At 38.6% G+C, this 14,413-nt stretch overlaps 1 protein-coding gene across 8 annotated transcripts in view; it reads right to left on the bottom strand.

The window, feature by feature from the left end:
• The window catches only part of MKX (mohawk homeobox), a 71,470-nt gene that overhangs the window by 49,380 nt on the left and 7,677 nt on the right, over positions 1–14,413 (bottom strand). For 6 of the 8 annotated variants that reach the window (NM_001192534.1, XM_005214349.5, XM_005214350.5 and 3 more), the window contains exons 4-5: positions 7,519–7,672; positions 6,752–7,087 (exon numbers count right to left, since the gene is read on the bottom strand). In NM_001192534.1, the coding sequence (NP_001179463.1) occupies positions 6,752–7,087; positions 7,519–7,672 (490 nt within the window). Of the gene's footprint in view, positions 1–4,651; positions 6,588–6,751; positions 7,088–7,518; positions 7,673–14,413 lie in introns of those variants that run through there. The other 2 variants (XM_005214351.5, XM_025000611.2) reach the window with 2 other exon arrangements.

Here is a 14,413-nt window from a genome sequence, read left to right as displayed (position 1 = left end):
GCCATATCAATAAATGAGAAATGTCACAGACATCAGTAATTTCTGGCCTTCAAATGTGAATGAGGCCTCCCAAAACTGCGATCCAGCGGATGCTGCCAGGCACCACAGTGATTGCTGAGGGGCTGGGGAAATGCAAGAAGTATGGTGAAGAAGGAAACAGGACTGATCCAGATACATGAGGTGCATATATGAAAGCAATGAATTCAGTGAGCCCAGAGGCTTGCATCTTCGCATACATAGTAAGCTCCGTAACTTTATGCCTGATTTTTGATGTTCAGATGGCCTGTTCCCTTTGTTGAAAACGTGTATGTAGTCTGTCGTCCCTCCTGCCTCCTTGGAGCAGTTTTCTCAGAGCTACTGAAATGGGCTCGAGTCCTAAACATTCCCAGCAAATAAAACAACACTACATTCAGGTTGTGACTATGTATTTTTTTAGTCGACAATACCAAATAACAAACAAAGAAAAGTGAATGAAAAACTAACCCCTGAAGGAGCTTATGCCAAACTGCTTATGCCAAAGCTTGTTCTCTTTTTCTATTTTTGTCTGCCACGAATCTCTTAGCCCTTTAATATTTAAGGGCTTTTAAGCAGCTTCATTTAAATTTTGCAAGAAGAAAATTTACTTTCAAAAGTCAAGCTAATGTGCTACTTCAGAAATAATCCAAGTGAATGTGTTTTGCCATTGTCATCACTGATAAATATTTAAACATCTACAGTGTTCATAATATCATGCTTAAATTTTTATAATTCTATCCCAAGCCTCACCAAAGGTCAGAATTTCTGTAAGCCTCATTTCAAAGGTTACTGCTCTGGAATAAGTAATTAGGAAAGACCCCTTTATAAAAAGGTTATCAGAAAGACACTGTTCAAAGGTGTCAGGAGCAAGTTTAGTGTGGAAGCATATAAAAAGCAACAGGAGGAGGAGTTTAGGGAAGACGTGGGGATGCTGAGACACAACCCACAGGCTGTGTCTCATCCTGTATGTCCAGAGGAACAGAAAATTCTATCTTTTTAAAAATCAGTCCTGAAATTTCTATCTGGAAATTTCACTTCGGTGGAAAACCTCATTTCCAGATGGTATCTGATAGGTGAGGTATTATTGTAGTAAAAGACACAAGACAGAAAAAAAAATTTGGATAACCTTTCAAGTATCCTTTAAATGTCACTAACTGGGCTGGTGACAGAGGGTTTTATTATTCTCTGCTGGAGCACATCAACAGTCATTTGCATGCCAGGAAAAGAATGTCTGGAATCATCCAACAGGGCTGAGCTTAATCTTTCACTAAAAACAAGGAAGTGACAAGCATAAAAAGGGAAATAAAAGAAGATGAAAGTATCCAAAGTCGATTTACTGGTCAACAAAATTCCAGAGAAAATAGCAAGGACACAGAAACCCACACCATCCTTAAGAGTAAAGCCTTCTCTCAGCTCCCATGAGGCTTTTTTTAAGCTACCCCCCAAACACCTGAAATTGATGAAACAAATCAAGCGTCGTCATTCAGTGTTCAAAAAGATCTGGCAGGCAGTTCTTTAAATCTTTCCCTCTGCTTCATTTAAGCTATGATTTTTTCGACAAGCAGCCCAGCATAAAACCCAGGACTCTGGAGAGCCTGGAGTGTTTTTGATAAGTGACGTGAATGCCTGAAGGATACCTCCTACGTGTCTCAGAAGTGCACTGTGAAGTCAGTGGTTGAGAACGGAGACTGCCATTTCTCCAAAGAAACGATGCTATATAGATTACAGTTAAATCCCAGGTTAATCCAATGGTTTAGTCAACTCATGAGCATCCCTATGTTTTACTATGGAAAATACCAGCTTAATTTCTAAAGTACACGAGTATGCAGGAAGAGAGTGAAAAAATAACATCTCCACCACCACCCCCACTCCCCACCTACTGGGGTCATCGTTAGCCAAGAACAAAATTTGGAAATGGCATTTAGCCTTGTGTCCTCACAGATTTACTTTCTGCTGCTTCGTTTGTCTTTCCCCAGTAACCAAAATCCCTAGTTCCCTCATTTTGCAGGCCATTCAAATGGACATTTCCTCCCAAAGACTCTGGTTTACGGAATAAATGATTTATTTCTTCTTTCCATCAAAATCTCCATTGCTTCAGGGATATTCACCTTCATCAAGTGGAGGGAAAGCTAATCTGGTTAATTCACACTAATACAGAAAAGAGTTCTCTCCACCAGTATGTTTTTGCTATACCAGATGTGTATAATTAAGAGGGATTTCAGGCAGTTTAGTAAGATGAAGTGGAAACATTCAGGCTTTAGGGAGCAGAGTAAATTTATGAATTACATACTGGGGAGGTACTGGGGCTCAGAGAGTAATCATTAGCATGTACTAGCCATTTATAAGCTGATCACTTGTGAACTGAGAAAAGGAATAGCAGGATAGGAACCTGTCTGCATGCCAGCAACAGAGCAGGTAGGTTCACACATTTTATTTCAAGAAGTGCCTGTCCTTCCCCTCATCAAGCATACTTCTTAGAAGTGACTCCTCTCTTCTTCACTGAAGAAGGAGATTTAACAGGCTTGGTTTGGAGGGTAAATTAAACTCGAATCCAAGTTAGGAAAGGCTCTATGGAGGACGCCCTCTGGAAGATGCTACAGATGTTCATAGATGGTTCCATTTTGAGAAACTCAACTACTGAGTCAAGAGGAATGGAGGTGGGCATGAAGCTACAGCCCTTATCCTGATGTCTCTGAGAGCAGACCCATCTAAGGACTAGAGACCTGGAGGACAGTTTGCAATGGGAAGTTACTCCACCCAATATCTGAAAATTACCATTGGAATGGCAACCCGCTCCAGTATCCTTGCCTGGAGAATTCCATGGACAGAGGAGCCTGGTTACAGTCCATGGGGTTACAAAGAATTGGACACGACTGAGTGGCTAACCGGAGAAGGCAATGGCAACCCACTCTAGTACTCTTGCCTGGCAAATCCCATGGAGGAAGAGCCTGGTAAACTGCAGTCCATGGGGTCGCTAGGAGTCGGACACGACTGAGCGACTTCACTTTCACTTTTCACTTTCATGCACTGGAGGTGGAAATGGCAACCCAGGGAAGGGGATGCCTGGTGGGCTGCCGTCTCTGGGGTCGCAGAGAGTCAGACACGACTGAAGCGACGCAGCAGCAGCAGTGACTAACACTTAACCTAACATGATGAAGAGGACTGTAATTTTAATTTAGATGATTTCATTGAACAGATGAGACCGACTGACTAGATTTTCTTGCATATTACTTAATTCTATTTAGAAGGAATAACCTTAATAATTCTGGTCAATTCTATGTTATGATTGCTGCTATCAGAATACATGTATATGTGTGTGTGTGTGTGAGAGAGAGAGAGAGAGAGCGCTCAGTCATGTCTGACTCTTTGCGGCCCCATGAACTGTACTGCCCACCAGGTTCCTCTGTCCATGGAATTTTCCAGGCAAGAATACTGGAGTGGGTTGCCACTTTTTTCTCCAGGGGACGTTTCCAACCCAGGGATCTAACCCGCATGTCTTTTGTCTTCTGCATTGGCAGGCGGGTTCTTTACCAGCAGAGCTACCAGGGAACCCGTCAGAATACTTATTGATAGCCTGCTATGCCCTTGAAAAAATATCTTTTCTTTCTACATGATGTGGTAGATTGCAGATTACAGAGAAATATTTAATATCTACATAAAACTTAAATGTTTGTATCTACTTGGATGGTGTCTAGTAATATCTTCAATTAGGATTACTGCTTTATGATCTCCCAGACTTCTCCCTCCTAGAATTTAACAAGGGAAATGAAATTCAGTGATTACCCTTCCAAAAACCAACTCTTTCTTTCTCTTGGCTTTTTGCCTCCTTATACTTAATGAAATGCATCATGAGATTGCAGCTGTCTTACAAAAATGGGTGGAAGAAATGGATACAATTTCTAAGCACAGATAAACCAATAAATTGTATTTAAAGGTGATCAATCTCTTAGCAGTCTTAGAAATTTGCTGTTAAGGTGAGGAAAAAAGATATAATCAGAAAGAACTGAAGAAATTCGGAACAAGCCTGTGTGCCAGGGAAAACCAAAGCAGTTTCTCAGAAAGTATTTATTGAAATTCCCTGTTCTACTACTCATGCAAGACTGCTAACCCAGCGACAACTGCAGCAACATTGTCAGTTTTCACAGAAGACGGTCATTTGGTGTTTTGGTATGAAATTTAGTAGACCAGTCTTAGACCAACAGCTCTTGCTTCATTTTCCATCCACAAACTCTACAATTTTATTCTGTTCTTTTAAAGCTTATACACATGCAAGAGAAACCAGAAGCTTACGTGTCTAGGCTGTGATCTCATTGCTTGCATAACTAAAAGATAGGTTTTTATTTAAAAATAGAATTTGGCAAATGAATAGTCCATAACCCGAACCAAGTGCATCTGGAATGCTTTAATAAAAATAAATGGCCAGGCTATTTCACTTTGAAAAGCATCGCCTGTACAGGATGTTAGTCCCTCTCTGATTTTAAATTTTGTCACTTTTTAAAAGAGCTTGCATTTTCAGAAGACCCACACACGCTGGGGAAATTTCACAGGCACATGACCTTATTTTTACTGGGCAACATAAATTTATGAGAAAAAGAAAAAAAATTTTTAAAGAACAGATCTCAATTACCCCACCTCATTCAACTGTAATTTTTATTGTTTTTATCTTTCTTGTCTTGTCCATACACACTTGTCATATTCAGGGCATCCTCAATTAAAAATTTTCCACTTAACAGTAGATGATTATCAATATTTCCCACATTGTTTCATAGTCAGTAGCAGTACCACAAATAAAAATTTTGACTTTATGCTGTCTTCATCTGGTTTGAGGTTAGGAAAACATTTACATTTTTAAAAATTGAGATACTTCCCATGTTTTTATATGTTCCAGAAACATATACAAAGCATAGGAATTAATTATTTCTTTAAAGTTTGAAAAAGAAATCCAATGGCTTTATCAAGCATTTGGGAACTGAGTTTACTAAAAACCATAATTTTTCCTGCATTAGCAGTCATTTAAAAGTTTTCTTACTATGAAATAACAATTTGTGTGGATAATAGCAATTCACTTCATCCATACATTTGCATACACCTATACTGTCAAGCGATTGTGTATAGTACTTTATAATAATTTTTAAAAATATTATTTTAATCAAAAATATGTTGATTGCTATATCCTCTTTCTCACTTCCAACTTTAATTTGAGTTAATTTTTGCTTATTTCTTTTACTACTGACTTCGAAGAGCCAACTCTTGATTTATTTACCTGTTTTTCAGTCTTTATTTTACCATTTTTTGTTTTCTGTTTATTCCTTTTTCAATTATCTGTACTTGAATGACATGATTTTTTTTTTTCCTTTTTCTGAAAATAAACATTCTGAATTACAAGTTCTGGTCTGGCCACATCAGTTAGGTATTAACAGATAGTTTGAACTTTTTTGTTTTTGGCTAAATTATCTTTTATTGTATATTTTACTTCTTTCTAGACACAATTATTACTTACAAGCCTATGTATTTCTGAGTGTCTGGAGATGTTTTAATCGTCAGAATTGGAAATACAAACAGAAAATGAGATTAAGTCATTAAAAATGTATTGCGACATCTTCTGAATCCTCATAGTATATCTTGTACATATTTGTAGACACTTGAAAATCAGATGACTAAATAACCTTAAGGATATATTCAGCAGACCAACTTTAAATGTCTTTATAAAGCTCTATTGTTTATATATCAAGGTTCTTGATATTATAATGACTAAGGGTAGTAGTACATGCATAGTATTTAGCATAGAACCTAGTATATCAAAAATATTCAATTAGTGACTGGTGACAACATGTGTAATAATAACAGTAACAGCAGTCTAGCAGTAATTACATTCCTCGGACCTCTGGTGCAGGCTCAGCTGCACTGCTGATCTATAGAAGAGTCACTAGCAGTCTGTTCTTTGTCTGGGCTTTCTTATCTGTGACATAATACGGCTGAACTCCATGCTTCCTGAAGTTAATTCACAGGGTAACATTTCTAAATCTCACTGCCTGGCATTTTCAGGACATGGACTCTACCCGTACCAGATGTAGGACACACACAATCCTTTGTCCTGAAGCAAACTTGCTCAAACACTCTTTACATGCAAAGCTTTGGGGGAATTGAAGTCAAGACAGAAAATTTTACCAAGCTTGCCACTCCATCTGAAAGCTGAGGACAGGTAGAAATTGATTCATTTTTTCTGAACTAAAAGTAAAGATTTCAAAGCTATTTATCAGCCCTACTTGTGCTTTTCAGAAATAAAAGTAAGATTTCCAAAGCAATTTAAGCCACTTTTCCTTCACAAACATCTCGCCACCCATGCTAGTTTATATTCATTTTCCATCAATATAAGCAATCAAAGAATTTAAGAGAAAAGATAGAATATAAAATATTTGCATGGCTAATTATGATCTGGGACATTCCTCCATTATAATTTATTCTTAAAGCCAACATTTATCTCCTCTAAGTAGGTTTATTGCTAAGACTGAAGATCTTCATTGAGGATGAAAACTTCCCTGTAGACCATCATCTGCTAACAAGCGTATCTGCTAATGAAGAACAAAATGAAAGGTTTCAAATCGAATTATGGGCCACATGTGCAAATCTGATGCGCAGGCTATAAAAATTCTGTCTTGACATCTGTAGAAAGAAGGCCCTCTGCTGCAGCCTTCATTCTGTTTAAACAAGGTTATCACGAAAAGCACAGACTTACCTGTGCGGTAGACAAAGTTGCCTTCCGTTTCTGATGACGAGGGAGATACCAACTCCTCCTCAAACTCATTGGAACTAAAAGATCCCGAATGGTTTCTTTGCCTTGTCTTTCCCATCATGGCCGCATTTGTGACCATGACGTGTCTCAAAGAGTCGTTAAGGTAACGATTCAACAAGCTGCTCTTGTATTTGGGGGGCGATACGTAGTCCTCACTGGCTCGTGACTCTGGCCGTACTCCAGCCTTTATGACTGAGCTCTCACTTTTAATTACGGGATGGTGAACTGGATTATTATAGCCTCCGTCATTCATGTGGTTTCGTGGAGGGTTTTCTCCATCTAAGAAGGAAAATACCACTAGGTAGTTCTTACATGTACTTTTCCCCAGACACCCAATTGTTATATTTAATGATTTAAAATATACATATAAGAAGAATATTTAAAGTGTGTAAAGTTATCTTTGATATTTAAGATTAATTTTTAGGCAAAGAAAAGCAGGAATCTAAGTAATTTCTCCCTTTGGTATTTTAATGTTAATAAACTTCACAGAAAATATTATTCTGACACATGATAAATCTATGAACAAGAGGAAACAGCCGTAATCTGGTTGGTCATTTATAGTATTATAAAAGTCAAGTTATCCTGTGCAATAAAAAAGAACCATTATGACAGCATTATGTTTTGTGGGATCAACCTTAGAAATAGGAATTGTGGTGAATGACTCCTTACAGAGGCAGAGTAAAGAAAGCAAGATAAAAATATTAACAAACCTTCAGAACAGGAGTCATCACTGCTCACACTGAGCCGCTCAGCATTCCCTTGAACATACTTGTTGTATAACTTTATTCTTAAGGCCCAGCTTAAATCTGGCTGTCGAACAGTATTCTTAAGCCGACGTCTTGCATTAGCAAACCAATTTGACACCTAAAAAGGTTTTATTTCTCAGTTAACACAACATAAAAAATTATCCATCATACAGTTACTTTCCCAGAAAGGACCTAAGCCTCTCTCATAATCTCTGATTATTACATATTCTCAGACATAACAGTACTGGAATTCATATCTGTTCATTCATTCATTCAACAAATGTGCTAAGCCCTTACTGTACAGACTGAGCACTAGCTATATCCTAGGAATAAAAAAATATTAAAGGACTTTGCCCTAAAATTTTGAGGCTAGTAAGAGAGGTAGGAGAATACACAGATAACTCTAAAATCTATTCACCATTGCCAAGACATGGAAGCAACTTAAATGTCCATCAACAGAGAAATGGATAAGGAAGATATGGTACATATACACAATGGAATATTACTCAGCCATAAAAAAGAAAAAATGCCATTTGCAACCACATGGATGGACCCAGAGATAATCAAACTAAGTGAAGAAAGTCAGAAAAAGAAAGACAAATACCATATGATATCACTTATATGTGGAACCCAGAAAATGACACAAGTGAACCAATGAAATAAAAACAGGATCAAGGAATATATATGTTTATGTCTATAACGGAATACATATATATCTATAATATATAAATAGAACACATATATATGTCTGTAACGGAATCACTTTGGTGTACAGCAGTAATTAATACATTGTAAATCAACTATAATTCAAAAAAATAATTCTAATATAGGAAAGAAAGTGATAAAGGGCTTAAGATGCATTAAAATAAAATGTTACAGCAATGAAACAGAAGGAGGGGTTACTTTCATGTGACTCAAGAGTTCATGAAGCTAGACTTTGAAGGAATATGTCAGGGATAATGGGGGGGAAGTGTGTTTCCAGTACAGACTTGGAACAATAGAAATCAAATTACAGAGACATGATGGGAGGTAAATAAGAGGGAAGAATTAGAGATGCCCTTGAGTTATCAAACTTATGTAAGAAGAGAAGACAGTGCCATTCTGAGGAAGAAAGAATTGTTTGAGGGTGAAATGATGGGTTTGGTCTGGGAACATTTAGTTTGAGGTACCAGAAGAGCATACAGGTGAAATGTGCCAGTGAGAAAATAAAAAGGCCATCTGAGATTCAAGGGCAAGGAAGATCAGATCTGGGTCAAATGCACAGAAGTGAGAGCTGAGGTTGTGACAGTAGGTAGAATGAAAAGAGAGTCAAGGAACAAACCCTGGAAACCTCTAGCAATTAAGGAGGTAGCAACTGGCAAAGCAGAGATAGAGCAATCAGACAAGTAGAGAGAGAAAAAGCCAAATGACACCCAGCTTTAAGCTAAAAATTAAGTGCTTCTAAATAGGTGATGACAAAGAAATGAATACTGCAAAACACAGTTAGTCCCATTGTTTTTGTTTAAGGTGCTGCTGGATTTCTGGAGGGCTTCCCTGGTGGCTCAGATGGTAAAGAATCTGCCTGCAATGCAGGAGACCTGGGTTCGATCCCGGGGTCGGAAAGATCCCCTGAGAAGGGAATGGTTACCCACTCCAGTATTCTTGCCTGGAAAATCCCTTGGATAGAGGAGCCTGGCAGACAACAGTCCATGGGGTTGCAAAGAGCTGGACACAATTTTACAAAGAGCTGGACATAATTTCTAGAGGCTAAAATGACACTTGACATTTCTTTTTAAATATCATGTTCTTATCCAAATATACAGATATTAAAAACCTGAAAGGCCAATATTTGCCTTTAAAAGGATGAAATGTGGGAAGAAGATTATGTCTTTCTGTCAATTTTTTCTATAACATGATCCCACAGTATATTAATGGTTTGTGTGGTGATACTTGCTCTGGAATTTCTTTTTTTTTAACATTTAGTCTATAAATACACTCTTTTTTTTTTTTTGCACATTACTCAAGCCTTAATTATTGAATGAACCTGTGGTGAATCCTACTTAAAAAAAATATATTTAACTCATTTTTCTTTTTCCCCCCATGGGTAAAATAGGGTAGTCTATCCCAGTGTGTATACACACAAACCATATCATACATAATATATATATTCAATTCATATATAATATACATATGTTCAATGTTAACCTGTCTTTGTATCTTAAGCAATGATGATTGTCCTCAAATTTATGAGCAGTGGTGTAATACCTCACCATGGCATTTCAGAAGCCTTAGACTCCACCGACCACTCTTCCTGCCAAACTGTGCTATTATTACTATGGTTTTAGCCCGACTTCAAATTCTCCATCTCCTCCAACCTCTACAAACAGAAAACTTCTGGGGCTATTCGTTCAACAAATACACACTGAGAAGGTCCTGTATGCCACGGTGTTAAGTGCTAGGAATGAATAACCTTTGTCCCCTACACACACAGAAGGAAGTGAAGAGACTGAACGTGACACACGGGGGAACCTGCACAATGGAGGCATGAAATGCCTGGCCAATGTTTTCTCAAACCTCTCTCTGTTCTCCAGGTCATGGCCAAAATGTTCGTCCATGTCCTCGTCAGTACTAACTGGAACATTTAGAACATTATTTTTTGAACTTCCTTATCTTTCCTTCTGCCCACGTGAATGGATCTTAACAACCGCCATCAAATTCAAGTGATGATGCACTGTTAGGATTTAATTACTTAACATCTTCAAATCCTCATTCATGTCCTGTCATCCTCCAACTGTGGTGTAACAGAAAGAGCCGGGTTTCCTCTTTTGACTTTGCCAAAAACAGGCTGTGTGAGTTTAGATAAGTCATTCAACTTTTCAGAATTACATGGTTCCTGACATCCTTGCCAGCTCTGAAAATTAAAATCTGCGACTTACTGTCCACACTCTCCTACACAAGTATTAATCCATCTCCTTTACGATTGGTACCAACCTACCTTCTGCCCTTGACCACCACTTCTTCAGCAATCACGGATGGGTGCTTAATGTCCTTCTCTGCTCCTCTCACACATAGGACAGCCTGCAACTTCCCCTATGCCATGTCACTTATGCTTAAAAGAATCCAACTCCAGAAATTTTTTGTTACTTTCTCTACTAAACACCATATAATTCAGAGGCTAATCTTAAATCTTAACTGACCTTAACTCTTAATACAACCAACACATTGTACCACATAGTGTAAAATCCAATTCTTATGAAACTCTTCATATTTTTATTAAAATGCAGTGGACTTCTTATTTTAAAAAATCAACACACTTACAATTCTAACATATAAAAATAGGAACCTTTAAATGTCATGGTGGGATTGACCAGCTTTTCATATATAGGAGTCACATTTTTCTTTATGTTTTACATATTCATAGTTCCTACCAGAGTATATTAATCATACACCAGGAGATTTTCCATAAAGGTTTGCTGGTGTCTAACAGGTTCTTTCTAAACTGATTTCAGAAGTCTAACTGGCACCCAATCTACTAACACATTTACTCTGCCAATGTTTTATTATCAGAAATTTATAGTACAGCCTTAATGGCTGTATATAGTCAGGGGTGTTTAATATCTTCCTGTGTTAAGTTATGCAAACAGCAGATGATAGGTGGTGAACAAATCTACATAAGTATCATTTCGCAAGGTTTTTCCCAATTAATTGATGCAAAGGCCCTCTGTTTCACTGAAGGTAAAAACACCAGTTCAAATTTGCCACCTTTAACTTTCTATGGATTCCTTCAGGTTATCATTTAAATTCTCTTGAAATTCTATTTTACATGCAACAAGCCTCCTTACCAAGGACAGGTGCTGCAACAGCATTTTAATGTCAAATTCAGAGCTTTAAAAAACACTGTATTTTATAAGGAAAGCTTACAGAACCAAATATCTAGAAGCTGGAAGAAAAACTAAATCATTTTTATTCTACTCTAACTGAAGTGTTTACATTCATATTGGTAGAGCAATCATTATGGTAAACCCACTGGGATATTCTGGTATCTGTCTACCTTTGAATGCACAGAATTAACTTATACTCAGATGGCACCCCACTCCAGTACTCTGGCCTGGAAAATCCCATGGACGGACAAGCCTGGTGGGCTACAGTCCATGGGGTCGCTAAGAGTCAGATACAACTGAGCGACTTCCCTTTCACTTTTCACTTTCATGCATTGGAGAAGGAAATGGCAACCCACTCCAGTGTTCTTGCCTTGAGAATCCCAGGGACGGAGGAGGCTGGTGGGCTGCCGTCTATGGGCATAGAGTTGGACACGACTGAAGTGACTTAGCAGCAGCAGCAGTAGCAGCAGTCACTCTACTAAAATACTGAACACCTCATTTTTACATCATGTAGTTAGTTCTCAGTTCAGTCACTCAGTCGTGTCTGACTTTGCAACCCCATAAATTGAAGCATGCCAGGCCTCCCTGTCCATCACCAACTCCTGGAGTTCACCCAAACTCATGTCCATCAAGTCGGTGATGCCATCCAGCTCTGTCATCCCCTTCTCCTCCTGCCCCCAATCCCTCCCTGCATCAATCTTTTCCAATGAGTCAACTCTTCGCATGAGGCGGCCAAAATATTGGAGTTTCAGCTTTAGCGTCAGTCCTTCCAAAGAACACCCAGGACTGATCTCCTTTAGAATGGACTGGTTGGATCTCCTTGCAATCCAAGGGACTCTCAAGAGTCTTCTCCAACACCACAGTTCAAAAGCAGCAATTCTTCGGTGCTCAGCCTTCTTCACAGTCCAACCTTCACATCCATACATGACCACTGGAAAAACCATAGCCTTGACTAGACGGACCTTTGTTGGCAAAGTAATGTCTCTGCTTTTGAATATGCTATCTAGGTTGGTCATAACTTTCCTTCCAAGAGTAATTGTCTTTTAATTTCATGGCTGCAATTACCATCTGCAGTGATTTTGGAGCCCCGAAAAAAAAAGTCTGACACTGTTCCCACTGTTTCCCATCTATTTCCCATGAAGTGATGGGACCAGATGCCATGACCTTAGTTTTCTGAATGTTGAGCTTTAAGCCAACTTTTTCACTCTCCTCTTTCACTTTCATCAAGAGGCTTTTTAGTTCCTCTTCACTTTCTGTCATAAGGATGGTGTCATCTGCATATCTGAGGTTATTGATATTTCTCCTGGCAATCTTGATTCCAGCTTGTGCTTCTTCCAGCCCAGCGTTTCTCATGATGTACTTTGCATATAAGTTAAATAAGCAGGGTGACAATATACAGCCTTGACGTACTCCTTTTCCTGTTTGAAGAGGACTTCCCTGGTGGTCCAGCGGTTAAGAAATCTGCCTGCCAATACAGGGGACATGGGTTCAATCCCTGGTCCAGCAAGATCCCACTTGCCTCAAGGCAACTAAGACCATGCATGGCAACTACTGAAGCCAGAGTACGCTAGAGCCTGTGCTCTCAAACAAGAGAAACCACTGTGAAGAGAAGCCTGTGCACCACAAATAGAAAATAGCTCCTGCTCACCGCAACTAGAGAAAGCCCATGCACAGCAACAAAGACCCAGAATGTCCAAAATAAAAAAAGAAGAATGCAGGACCAATTTGAGATTTTGTTGAAAATTTAACAGTAGCCATAAGCCTTGCAGTTGATAACTGCACACATATCTCAGCAGACGCATTCAATATTAAGCAAAGGCTATGTCAACACAGAGGCAAAATCTTGCAATATAGCAGATTTCACCAAATGATACATGGCTATACGACAGGAATTTGGAACGTCTACTATAAGTGTATGGCTTCCCTGATAGCTCAGTTGGTAAAGAATCTCCCTGCAATGCAGGAGACCCTGATTCAATTCCTGGGTCAGGAAGATCCGCTGGAGAAGGGATGGGCTACCCACTCCAGTATTGTTGGGCTTCCCTTGTGGCTCAACTGGTAAAGAATCCACCTGCAACGTGGGAGTCCTGGGTTCTCTCTCGCTGGGTTGGAAAGATCCCCTGGAGAAGGGAAAGGCTACCCACTCCAGTATTCTGGCCTGGAGAATTCCATGGACTGTACAGGCCATGGGGTTGCAAAGAGTCGGACATGACTGAGCGACTTTCACTTTACTTCACTTCAGTTAAGTGAAGGGAGCATTAACGTCCAATCACTCAGTACAGTCTCAAACTCTACTTGCATTGCATTCTGTATTGTTATCTGAAAAAACCCCATCATTTCACTCTTATAATCCAGAAAAAAATATTTTTTAAATATACTTGCATAACCAATAGGAAATATTGAAACCAGGTACAGCCCCCATCTGCCCTTCTTTGAAAAACTTCTTCAGAGTCAGTTATTGCCTGGGTAAGCTCCACATCCTAAAATAACACAAAACCCCAATCACATACTTGTTGTTCCACAATAAAGTTGTTTATATTTTGAGAGTAGAGAGTGTATTTTTACAATGTTTGAACAATGGTCAGTCATAGGAAATAAGCACAATGGAATTGTTTTGGTTGGTTAAAGTCAAAACACGTACACAAATCATCTTCCTGTTAATTTTTTATAAAAATCCTTATATCTTATTAGGATGATGGCAGATTAATAATGCAAACAGTTATAACTAATTAAGACAAGTTACCAAGTCTAGTGGGTAGAAAAAGATGAAGTTTGCATAAATACCTCTCTCTGCTTCATCTTCCAGGGATGAACAAAATGTAGTCTTGTTTAATGTCCTTTAGAGCTTCTATTTATTGGAAAAAGTAACTTATGTGATCCTAAAACATTCCTTCTGTTAAAGTTTCAGCTTTTTGGTTCTAGGCTTAATGAAGATGACCAACCAGGTTTTATACCCTTCAGAGTAGCAAAATAAGGCAAAAGCACTTTTTATGAAAAGT

The sequence above is a fragment of the Bos taurus genome, chromosome 13 (assembly GCF_002263795.3).
Source record: "Bos taurus isolate L1 Dominette 01449 registration number 42190680 breed Hereford chromosome 13, ARS-UCD2.0, whole genome shotgun sequence".
Taxonomy (NCBI): domain Eukaryota; kingdom Metazoa; phylum Chordata; class Mammalia; order Artiodactyla; family Bovidae; genus Bos; species Bos taurus.
The sequence above is the reverse complement of the archived record's forward strand: the minus strand, read 5'-3'. Positions and strand labels throughout refer to the sequence as shown.